The 12,747-nt window shown below is 42.7% G+C and overlaps 1 protein-coding gene across 2 annotated transcripts in view; it reads left to right on the top strand.

The window, feature by feature from the left end:
* ASAP2 (ArfGAP with SH3 domain, ankyrin repeat and PH domain 2) overlaps window positions 1-12,747 on the top strand; it is a 171,764-nt gene that overhangs the window by 137,923 nt on the left and 21,094 nt on the right. For both annotated transcript variants that reach the window (XM_090032346.1, XM_090032337.1), the window contains exons 15-20: window positions 251-384; window positions 982-1,076; window positions 5,114-5,303; window positions 10,880-10,965; window positions 11,696-11,811; window positions 12,317-12,384. In XM_090032346.1, the coding sequence (XP_089888472.1) occupies window positions 251-384; window positions 982-1,076; window positions 5,114-5,303; window positions 10,880-10,965; window positions 11,696-11,811; window positions 12,317-12,384 (689 nt within the window). The remainder of the gene's footprint in view (window positions 1-250; window positions 385-981; window positions 1,077-5,113; window positions 5,304-10,879; window positions 10,966-11,695; window positions 11,812-12,316; window positions 12,385-12,747) is intronic.

Raw genomic sequence — 12,747 nt, 5'->3', positions numbered from 1 at the left:
ATTGAGGGGCCAAAGAACATAGTCCCAAATAATTAAAATCCTAACTTTCACATTTTTTGCTTCTTTCACTGTCAAAGATCTGTTTCAGATTTGTCAACAAATCTAAATTTAGAAGTCATAAAAACTGAAATGTTAAAGTTTATGCACAAGAATCTTCCACTTACTGAATTTCATTTCCATATTAATAATCTTTAGAGTGTAATCATTACCTGATCAAACCTTAATTCTGTGGTATCGTTTCTTCTGTCAGATCCTACCTGGCTCTCAACAAATTTGGGAATTCTTACTTGTATTGAATGTTCAGGAATTCACAGGGAACTTGGTGTTCACTATTCCAGGATGCAGTCACTAACTTTAGATGTGCTGGGAACATCTGAACTTTTGGTAAATAAATGTTTGTATTTAAAAGCAATCTGAGAAAGTAATGGCTTCTGTTGCATGTGTATTTTTGTTATTTTAATTTTTTCATCCTTTGAAGTTACCTCTGGATGATAAATAGAAGCAAGGAAAACTGCTTTTCTCAAATGGGAAAAATATTGTGTTTTTGAAAAATTACTTTGTCTGACGTTATTATCTGTATGAGTACAGGTTTCATGGCTTTTGGCATTTAGCAAGGCTTTCCATGAAGTAGATTGCTTTTTTTAATGAACTGCGAAGTATTTGGCACTTAAATATGCCTTTCAAGTGATCAATTAAAATGTTTTGCAGCTGTTTACCTCTTACCTGTGTAGCATTTTTGAGAGGAGAATTTTAAAGTATTTCATAACTCAGGAAAGAAGAGGAGGCATTGTATCTGTTTTAAAGATGTGAAAATGAGGGCAGAGAGGGGCCGTTTAATTTGATCATAGTCACACAATCATATAGAAATATAAGGAATCAGAACCCCAAAAGATTTCAGTTTCTCTTGTATTTACTACTACAGTGTACATACCTAGTAGCTGAACAAGTTTGTCTGAGATGTAGATATTTTACTTTTAACAGCTTGCCAAAAATATTGGAAATGCTGGGTTTAATGAGATCATGGAATTTTGTCTGCCGGCTGATGAGACTGTCAAACCTAATCCAAGCAGTGACATGTAAGTATAGAGCCACTATTTGATCTGTGTTGATTATATGTTTGTTCCACACCTTTATTATTTTTTTATCACAAAACCAGTTACCAAAGGCTTTTTGATGCCTTAACGATCAATAAAGTGGATGTGTATCTCATTTTCCTGTTCTCCAACAGTGAAAATTACATGTTACTAACTGTTTCCACTACACCTTTTGAGTCTGGACCTTGTGGGACAAATGAACGTTGACTTATTCAGGATGTTGAAGTCCCCAGGGCATGCAGCCCAGTCATTACCTGTACTCTTAAATACCAAAAGAAACTAGAAGGCAGGATCCCAGATGCATAAGAGGAATTGAGCATCCACCAACACCTAGTGATATCAGGAGTTGAGAGTGCTTAACACCTTGCTTTGTGGGTTGATAGAGGAAAAAAATAATCCTGGGAGCTCTTTGAGAGCTCAAACCTATACTGGCAAGATAGCAGTGAGCTGCCCGCCTAGCTCTATGCCTAGCCCCCTACTTAATATTCAGGTAGCAGTAGAGGAAAAACTGCTAAATCAGTTTTTTCAGTCTAATGCTTAATTTCTTACCTATTTAGTTTGGTGATTTAGAAAGGTGCAACATAATAAAAAATAAATACAGGAACAAATCTATCTTTTTTTGTTGTCTAAGTAAAAGGCTTTTTACTGTTGTTTTGGAAATGGAATTTTATGATACACAGATCATCAACCAAACTAAATCTTCTGAGAGATGTACAAAACACCAGAACGTCTTTTCAGGTGGGTGGGATGAGTAGAATGATGTGCTGAATTAAAGTAAAATATTGCTTATGCAGAAGCATATAAATCTATTTTAACTTGGGAATTGTAACTGAAATTACTGTCTACAAAGAGTTAAGAATATACTTTCATCGGTTATGCTAAAAATAGCCCTGTGAGAGATTCTCAGTTGTAACAGAGAAGATTTGCATAGTAAAAGAAAAGAAATATGGTAAACAAAATGCAGCTCTCATTAAAAGAGAGGATTTTGATGCATATAGGCTTCCTGCTCCTTCAACAGCTGGAAGACATGGGAAGAATAAAACCAGGAAAACCAGCTGTGAATAAGGCACACTTGATTTGATTGACCTAGGTCATTCAGTAATCTGTAGCAGGTCCTCTATATTGAATCATTCTTGAGAAGTAAATTAAAAAAAACAATTGACTTAGAGCTTAATAATGTGTAAACAATGGAATATAGAAACTTCTAGAGTAAAAGCATACATGAGTGTTTTAAATTTGGTGCAGAAATAATGTTTGTATTTGTCCCTTCATTTGTCTGTCAAATTCCATGCTATTTAAATCTGTTTTCATGAGCTGAGAAACTTGTAACACTGATCTCAGCATTTAGTTTTTAATTTACAAGTTGTTTGAATAGATTGACTGAAAGTGGAAGGTTAAAAGAGTACACAGTTAAAAAAAAATTAAAGAATACTCTCTATTTTAAGTAATATGGTTTGCATATCTACACTGTTTAATTGATTTTTGTTACTCCCATTATCAGAGGTATCTCAGGAGCAGATTATCTTTGTAACAAGTGATCTCTGTGGGGGAGTATGTACCTGCGCCACTTCAGCCTCAGCACAAGAAATGAATTATGCCTATGAGAGGCTCCTGCTCCTACTTTGTTCTGGTAGGGAGAGGGGGTAGGAATTTGTTCCCAGTATATAGCCGTAGCAAATTGTGACAGTTTACCTATCAGATTAGAAGGGTTGACTGTAAAGCTGGGATTGATTCTAAGGGTCTACCAACTCTGTGACCAGGTGTTCTGACTGTGGAAAATAGGGAGGAAGTGCAGGATCTGCTACAAATCTGTATCCACGGTCTGATTAGTCTGCACATGATTTTAAGTGTTTTGGCTTTTCCCCTGAATGAGCGTGTGTAAGTGCTAATGAAGAAAATCAAAATTGTAATCTTCAGTGAGCCCCTAAACCTAAAATTTATGTAGTCATGAGCTGAGTTTCAGCCCAGGGTTTCAAAGGAAGTGAAGCCATTCCCAAATCTTGTATTTTTTTCCTGTCCTTAAGGATAGTGGATATTCAGTTTGCCATATGTGAAAGTTTGAGACTGCATAGTTAATATGTAGATGTGAGAAGTGGAAAGTATCCCAATGAATGTGACACATAAACCTTCCCCACAGTTTTGTAGATTCCCCAGAGGAGAGGTTTTTGTCAAATAGATTGTCCTGTTCATGTATGTGTAATATGTATCTGTCGATATCAGAGTTGCGAACCCAAGGCTTTTTTTTTTTTTTTTTAACTGACAATCAACCATTTTTAGTAAAGCATGGTTTCATGGATGTGTTTTACATAATGTAAATGCAACTCTTCTGCCAGGCCCTGGTACCTACTGCTAGGCACTAGTTAAAAAGGCTGACTTCAAATTTTGAGGTGTATCACCAACAATAGTGAAAAGTATCAGTAAAAAGTTTGTGTGTGTGTGTGTGTGTGTATGTATATGGGTTGGCAATACTGCTTGACATTAGCAATAGTTTTACACCATGCTGCCCCCACCCCAGGGGTCCTCTATTCACCCCTACACTATCATGTCCCCAACTATATCTTGAACTGTACTGCCCTTCAATCCTCCCTGCCTTAGCACAGACCCCCAAAAAATCTACCTGTGACCCACCAGCATTACAGGTGCAGTGCACAGCAGCAGCACATGACCTGAATACAGTCCTTGGGCTGGATCTGGGCCACAGGAATTTTGTCTGGCTCATGGTGAGTCCCTCAGTCCTGCCTGGCCCAGGCATGCAGCAGGGCTAGGGCAGTGTGGTAGCCATACTCCTTTTCCTGGTAACCCCTGTGGCAATGTTTTTTTCTGGCTGCTGCTGCCAGACCCAGCCCCACTGCCCAGGCATCCCAGCCCATCTGCCCTGAACCCACTGCCTGGGGCAGGACCCGTGCAAGCAGGGCAGCTGGGATGGGACCATGAGCTGGTGGGGAGCAGCAACTCAGAGCAAGATGAGCAGGCAGGGCCTGGGAGCACCCAGAATTATGGGGCGGTTACAGTGTGGGGTTGGGGCCTGGAGCAAAGGTGGGTTCTGTGGGCAGAGGTGTTCAGAAACTGGACAGTGCAGGGCTGGGGCAGAGCCATGATCACCACCCCAAGACTGCTCTGGACGCAGTTCCCCACCCCCGTGGGGCTAGAGCAGAGCCCTGGTTCTGCGGGCTGGGATTTGTGGGGTGCACATTGTGGCTCTGCCCTGGTCGCAGCCTCATGCTTTTTCTGCCCTGTGAACCCGGGGTCTCCACGGAGACTGCCTGGGTCCTGTGTGGGCAGGGCGCTCGGCCAGGCAACTGGGATGGGGCTGGCAGGGTGTGGCGTCCAGGAGTGAAAGGGGTGGTTTGAGCCAAGGAGACCCTGGGATCACAGGGCAGTGACAGTGCAAGGCCAGGGCCCAGGGTAGAGCTGCAGTCCACTCCCTACATGCCCCTGCCTGTGGAACCAGCGCCCATCACAGGGGCATGCAGGCAGTAGATTGCAGCTCTGCCCTGGGCCCCAGCCCCATGCTGTCACTGCTTTGCGAGCCCACCCTGTGATCCTGGCCTCACCCCACACATCCTGTTCCTGAACACCGCTTCTGAACACCACTCCCTGCCCACCTGCAGCCCCATCCCACAAAGGGAGTTTTGGTGAGTTATTGTGTGGGAGGGAGCTGGCACAGCTCAGCAAAACTCCCTATGTGGCACATGGGGGCCCAAATAATTGCCCACCCGTGGTCTACAAAGCCCTGAGAGAAGGTTCCCTTTAGGGTGCAGCACTCCTTTTCAGATACCAGGTGATTCAGCTGTGCTCTGTCTGTACATCAGCTTGCCTTCAGCTTCTTTTTGACCACAGAGCTACAATCAAGCTCTGGTTGCTTGGTGACTTTTATGGATGGCTGAATCTTTTTTATGGATTTTAGACGGGCATATTTAACCTGAATTTTTACTGACTGTTCTTAAATGTGTAGACAGTTGGTAACTCTGGAATATATCCTGTTAAAATGTTTAAAAGTAAATTATGTTTAATTTCAGGAATGCAAGAAAAGATTATATTACTGCCAAGTATATTGAGAGAAAATATGCAAGGAAGAAGCATGCTGACAATGCAGCTAAACTGCATGCTCTTTGTGAAGCAGTCAAAACGAGAGATATTTTTGGATTGGTTCAAGTATATGCTGATGGTGTGGATCTGACAGAAAAAATTCCACTAGCCAATGGACATGTAAGAGTGATGCTTTTTTTTTTTTTTTTTTTAACTCAAATGCTGGCTAGGAAATGCAGCATGTTTTTATTAATGAAAGTGACAAGACTGCAGTTATTTGTGGTAACTTACTATATCTTTATTCGTGTAAGATGTGTTTTATAGTGGCAAAAAATATAGTACATGACTTTAATCTTTTTTTATTTCAAGAGACATGAAAACATTAATACCTAAACTAAGAACATTTCAAATAATCTTTTTTTTAACTGCTTTTATTTCAGAGAAGGAAGCAAAGGTTGTAAACAAGAATGTCTTTCAATGGGTTTTTGAGCTTATTGAAAATTAAACATTTGAATTGATCTAAATGTATGGGGCAGTGGAATTTTATTCATTAACAAAAATGAAAATCTACTTCACGGCATTGTTTGGACTTCCACAGTTCTCATTCATGTGGTATGCTTATGAAGGCGTCTGATGATTGGACAGTTCAGAAGGTAGTTTGTACTCCTGATGCATGGTAGAAAGTAAAATTTAATTGGCTGAGAAAATACAGCAGAAAACTGAGAGATTAGAAAAGAAAAAAATCACTTTAGATCAGCTCCTACTGCATGTATTGGGCACCTAAACATGATCCTGTTTTGTCCTAGGCAAATCAACTCAGCTACCAGATGACAAACACAATTAACAGCAAAGATAGGGAAGGAGATAAGTACCCTAAAGTAGTGTAAGAACAAATCAGGGATTACTTGAAGAAGCTAGATACTTTCATGTTGGCAGAGCCAATTGGGGTACACCTGAGGGTACTGAAGGAATTGCCTAAGTTAATTTCAGAGCCATTGTCCTTGAGAACATGTGGAAGTTGTGTGAGGTCCCTGTTGATTGGAAAGGGACAAATATAGTGCCCATCTTTAAGAAAGGGAAGAAGGATCCAGAGAATTAGAGACCAATCTAACCTTGATACCTGGAAAGATCATAGAGCACATTTTGAGGAATCTATTGTGAAGTACCAAGAGTGGAAAGAGGTTATGAAGTACAGTAATTATGGATTCATCAAGGGCAAGTTGTGCCTGACCAACCTGACTTCCTCCTTTGATAAGGTGACAGGTTCTGTGGCTGAGAGGAGAGCAGTAGATGGTGATATATCCTGGCTTTAGCAAGGCTTTTGACACATCTCTTAATGATTCTCATTAAGGAGCTACAGAAGTACAAACTAAATGAAAATACTGTAAGGTGGATACAGAACTGGTTGGATCAGCATGCTCAATGAGCAGTCCTCAGTGTCTAATTGGGAGGCACTACCTAGTGGGGTTTCCCAGGGGTCTGTCCTACGTCCAGTAATGTTCAGCATTTTCATGAATGATTTGAATGGTGGGATTGAGTACACACTGAATAAATTTGTAGATGACAGCAAGTTGGATAGAGTTGCTGTCACTTTGGAGGGCATGGGTAGAATCCTAAATGAGCTGAACAGATTGGAGGAGATAAATCAATCAGATAAAATTCAGCAAAGACAAGTGCAAAGTCTTGCACTTGGGATGGAATGCATAAATACAGACTGGGGAATGGCTGGCTGGGCTGTGGTATTGCAGTTAAGGACCAAGGAGTTACAGTGGAGCATAAGCAGAACATGAACCAAAACAAGCCAACAGCATACCAGGTTGTATTAACACAAGTGTCACTTGTAAATAATGGGACCTGATTTTTCTGCTCTGTTCAGCATTGGTGAGGCTTCACCTGGAGTACTGTGTCCAGTTTTGGGCTGCATACTTTAAGAAGCATGTAGACAGATTGGAAAGTCCAGCAGAGTGACAAAAAGAGGCCTGGGAAGCATGACATATGATAGGGGTGGGAACCTGTGGGCTGGATGCAGCCTGCGAGGCCATTCTATCACCCTCTACGCTCAGCTTTTCCCTGGGCTCCTTCCCAGCTCCTTCCCAGCACAGAGAAAAGTGGCCCTTCCCCTGCCCTGTGCCTGGCACCTGCTGCAGCTGCTCGCAGCCCATGCAGGGCTGTCCTCAGCAGGCACAGGCAGCCCTAGGCAGGCTGTGAGTGGCTGCAATGTGGGGTGCTGGCCATGGGGTAGGTGAGGGGCTGCTTCCCCCCCCCCCCCCCATGCAGCACGAGCTTCTAACCCGGCCCTGCAGCCAGCCTGGGCCCCGTGTTGGCTCTGGGCTTGCCCTTTGGGGCTGCGCTTGGTGACAGCGGCTGCAGCCCCCCCCCCACTTGCCAAGCTGGGCAGTGTTTGGCACTGCTGCCTGTGGGCTGCCCAGCGCATGAGCTCCAGGCAGGCAGCAGCAGTCGACATTCCCTGGTACGGCAAGTGGGGGAGCCACAGCTGCTGTCGCTGCACACAGCCCTGACGGGTGAGCCCAGAGCTGGCAGGGGGCCCAGGATGGCAGCGGGGGTGAGTTACAAGTTGGTGCTGAGCATGGGGAAAAGTGGCTTCTTGCTTGCCCCGTGGCTGGTGCCTTGTGCTGTAGCTGCTTGGATCCTACATGGGGCTGGCTGTGCCTGCTCCAGACAGCCCCGCATGGGCTGTGAGTGGCTGCAGGAGGGAGCACCGGGAATGGGGCAGGCGAGGGGATGTTTTTCCCTGCACTCAGCACCAGCTTCTTCCCTGCTGGCAAGTAGGGGGGTCAGGGCTGTGAGCTGTCCCCCACCTATACCGCGGGGCTGGAGGGCACTGGGAGTGAGTGGGAAGGGAGTCAGTGAGAGCATGGGGCCCGCACCAGTGTCCCAGGGCCAGTGCCGGCCGGGCCCAGAGCAGGGTGGCAGGAGCGCGGGATCCCAGCCGGCAGGGGCTCTATGGCCGGGCCAGCTCCCCCCTCTCCCTGCTGGTGCAGCCCAGCTCAGCTCCACAGACCCCTGCCAGCCTGTGCTTTGGGCCCCACCTGTGCTGGCCCTGGGACATTGGTCCCAAGATGGTGACCGGGGGCAAGGCACCTGTCAAAGGGTGGGGCTACCCATGCAGCCCTCAACAGCCTGCCAAAACTGGGTAAGCGGCCCTCCCCCTGAAATAATTGCCTGCCCCTGACATATGAGGAAAGGCTAAGAGAGCTAGTTTGGAGAAGAGAAGATTGATGAGGGATTTGATCACAGTCTAAAATACCTGACAAACGATTACAGAGAGGATGGAGATGGACTTTTCTCAGTGGCCATAGGGCAGAAGCCTAGCGGCAATGACCTTTAACTGCAGGAGAGGAAATTTGGGTTTGAGATTAGGAAGAGCTTTCTGACTATAAGGATGGTCAAGCATTGGGACAGGCTACCTGAGGAAGTTGTGGAATCTCCATTCCTAGAAGTTTTCAAGAGCAGGTTGAATAGACACTGGGCTGTGATGGTTTAGTTAAGGATGATCCTTCCTTGAGCAGGGGGCTGGAGGTCCATTCCAGCCTTACTTGCCTACCTTGCTTAAGTCCCTGAAAAACACAACCCTTTTAATACAAAAGGTGGCAGTTCTTTTATTCCTTTCTGCTTTTTTATAAGTTAGTCTTAAGGCTAAGATGACAGTGTGCAACAAAGTAGATGCATTAGCTGTTTTTCTTGGTTTTAGCAGTGTAAATAGGATTGCACTTTGGTGTCTGTTAGGTGGAGTAGGATCTGGCCCTTAGAGTACTTCAAAACTACAGACCTTTTAATACTACTCATTTTTGTCATTCTGTGGCTGTTAGTAGATTATGATTTTTAAGACACTGAATCTTTGATGAGAAAACGGTATAAATAAGCTTTAGGCTCTCCATATTGCACCTTGTGGTTATTATTAAGATTCCTTCCACTTTTTTTCTTAATTACCCCCTTCCTCCTCAAATCTGAACAATCGGCTGAACAGCTTTTAGATGCAGTATCTCACTTTTTCTTCCTAAAAGCCTGTATTTAAAAATTTAGACCTCAGTCAGCAAAATACTTAATTGCATAGTTAAATCCAAGCTTTTTCATCAGACAGTTGAACTCCTGAACATGTACTGTAAAGTCCATTTAGTTTTTGCAGAAGAGAGGTGGAGTGGTCAACTTGAGGTATAACTTAGAAAACTGATATTGTATTTACTTAGCATAGTTTTGCAGTCCTGTATGCATATTAAGTCTCTTAAGCTTTAAGAAATTGGCACTTTAGTATCACATAGTCAAAGGTGGTTATAGATTTAAAGCAGCAGTTCTCGATCTTTGTGGACTTGAGGCACCCCTCTATTACGTTTGTGAATTGAGCAGCACCCATGTTCAAAAACTATATATTACAGTGCTTACCTCCTTGCAGAGAAGCTAGGTAGTGGGGGTGGGGGATCAGCCAAGCAGGGACAAGTTTATCCCTCACACCTTGCAGTGCCTTTCAGAATATCTGACAACACCAATGAGTACCATGGTATCCTGGTTAAGAATCACTGGTTTAAAAGGCACCATGCACAATATTGTGAAAGCAAAACATGCTAAATATAAATATCCTTATGGAAAAGAGCACTCTTAACTAAGCCCAGGAATTTGAAGACAGTAGTCAAGTGTCATGACTCAGTGTCATAGGCATAAATCAAGAGGAACACCCTTGATGCTTATGAAGTTATGCCAGTGTTAAACTGGTATGAAAGGAAATGACATCCCACATTTTCTATACAACTTAACTTGAAGGGGATGGAGTAGGGGATTATAGTAGGACCTTTAGGGGGATGTACCATTTTGGTGACACAGCAATAACGCATTTAATTTACACCGGAGTCATCTGTTTCTCATTAAATAGCCCTCCAAAATTGGGGTGCATATTTTAAATAATGAGGCTGATTTCTATGCCACAGTGGAGGCATGGGGGCACTGGAATGGCTGTCGGGGGCTCTACTCCCTTCCTAGTTTCAGGAAGGAGCAGAGCCACTCAGCATCACTTACTTTGCTACCTACATCTCCACAGTTGCATGTTTAGTTCTCACAGCTGCTGCTAAATTTACAGTCACTTTTGGCTGAACTGCAAAGACCAGTTTGGCAGTGGCTATGACGTAGGTTTAAAACTTTGTCTGTGGAGCTGCAGCTAGAGGGGGAGTTGAAGAGTGGATTTTGCCTGTCCTGTATTTGGCTAGCATTCAGCCTTGGTAAGCATGTACTCTGGCAATTAAGAATTTTAGGACTGTGGTTAGCAGCTTTTTCCAGATGCAGGCTGAACATCAGGTCAGAGGTGGGTGAGCAGGTGGGTGCTAGGACATGCCCACAGCCAGTGCTTCTCTCTGTGGCAGTACAGGAAGAGTGTCTGCAGCCAGAAACCCTATCCCCAAATGTTGCTGAAACCCCACATGCATGGGCTGAATCCAGTGGCTTTGCAGACCTGAATCTAGCCTATGGACTATAGGGTGCCAGTCCTTGATCAGGAAAGTTTTTTTCCTTTTCATTCTGCCTTCCCAAAACAAGGTACATGTCTTTGCAGGCTTGTGGTATTTGAGTTAATATGATGATAATATTCTTGAATTTTACTCTGCGTGTGTGTGTGTGTGTGTGCGCGCGCGCGTGTGTGTGTGTACTAGTAAAATGTAATATTTGTAATCAATTCCCCAATATATTTTTGTTAGCTGGCATTAAAAAAAAAAAAAGAAAAAACAATTGCTGTTATGTGTGTTTCATCTTAGGAGCAAGATGAAACTGCACTTCACCTTGCAGTTAGATCGGTTGATCGTACTTCTCTTCATATTGTTGACTTTTTAGTACAGAATAGGTAAGTTTACTTTAAGTTATTTAAATGCTGCTTAACACTATGTTGTATTAACAATTACCATATTTTCTTGAGTTGGATATGCACCTTTTTTTCCAACAGCCAACTGCTGGAAATTGGGGTACACATTATAAGTAAGTGCATATGGTAACAGCATACCATTTGCAGCATATGCTGCTTAAGCTTCTTGTGGGAAAGCAAAAGTAACTCTGCACATGATCCAGAAAAAGCAGAACAATGAGCAGGCTCAGGTTCCTGCTACTCAGTTCATAGACCATAGAAGACGGGGCTGGAAGGGACCATACGAGGTCATCTAATCCAGGGGAGGGCAATTATTTTGGGCAGAGGGCCGCTTACTGAGTTTTGGCAAGCCGTTGAGGACTGCATGACAGGCAACCAGGGACAGATAAATATTAATTTTCTAAAGTTTTTAGGGGTCCTGCGGGCCAGATAGAATGGCTTGATGGGCTGCATTTTGCCCACCCCTGATCTAGTCCAACCCCTTGGACTACAAGACAAGATCTTTTTTTCTTCATTCTGCCTTTCAAAAAAAAAGATGTGCATCTTATTCCAGGGCATGTTGTTTATTAGAAGATAGGGTCATTTCAATTTTGATTTTAACTTAAAACTCTGCTTTTAAAAATCTAGTTATCTAAGCATCTCAGTTGTGAGAGGCATATTAGCATGTGGTTGGAAATGTAATTGTAACCAACTTTTTTTTTTTTACCAACAGCGGCAACCTTGATAAGCAGACTTGTAAAGGTAGCACTGCTCTGCACTACTGCTGTTTAACTGATAATGTTGAGTGCCTCAAACTGCTGCTGAGAGGGAAGGCTTCTATTGAAATAGGTAAAAGGTTTATGTCTGCTTCCATTTTATATTTATACTACTGCTTGTAGATGGTCTCTGACAAAGTGTAACAGCGATAAATGTAGTCATGCAACGTCCACATTTTCTTCTATCATGTTAGCATACCCCAGTGTATATTATCCATTTTCTTTTCAAAATGATGAAAATACTGATTTTGCTTGGTTCAAGTTTAAATAAAGGTTTATGTTTATTTTAAACATTTTTTTTAAAATACCAGCTAGTTAAAATTTTCTCATATTTATCTGATCTTCTTTAGCTGTATATATATATAATGGAGCTTTCCAGAAACTGCAATATTTTAATATGAGGCATAGCAAGTTATTGCCACTGTGAGGAGATTAACCTGAAGGAAAAAGACCATTTGTAGGAATAACTTCATTTAGTTTATGCATTACGTAATTGCGGGTTTTCCTTGTCTTTAATAATGTGTATGTCACTTATGACACATAACAGCATAACTTTCTTTTCTTACTGAAATATGTAGCCAATGAATCTGGAGAGACGCCACCTGATATAGCTAAACGCTTAAAACATACGCACTGTGAAGAGCTGGTAAGTTTTTTACTGTTTGGTAGGCTTCTAATAAACAGAATTATTTCTGAATTTTTAATAGTGTACAGCTGTATATTCTGTGAGTATACTGAATATTTTAAAACTAGAATTCTGGCAAGAAAGACTAATGGATTATGTCGTCTTAAGTAAAATCTGGATTTCTTTTTAAAGAAGTTTTGGATACCTTGTCCCTCTCTATGGAGTTGGATGGCTCTGTGATGGGTAATATCATATGTAGATCTTGTCTTCTGCCACCACTTTGAATCTTGCATAGGCTGGTAAAACCTGGTTTAGAAAGATATCAAGTGACTAAATAGGAGTTTAGTTTCCTAAATTCCATAGAAATCTATTTGTAGGTGGGTG

This window comes from Crocodylus siamensis, chromosome 1, assembly GCF_052110815.1.
Source record: "Crocodylus siamensis isolate JL-2025a chromosome 1, ASM5211081v1, whole genome shotgun sequence".
In the NCBI taxonomy this organism is placed as follows: domain Eukaryota; kingdom Metazoa; phylum Chordata; order Crocodylia; family Crocodylidae; genus Crocodylus; species Crocodylus siamensis.
Note: the sequence above shows the minus strand (reverse complement) of the source record. Positions and strands in the feature narration are given on the sequence as shown.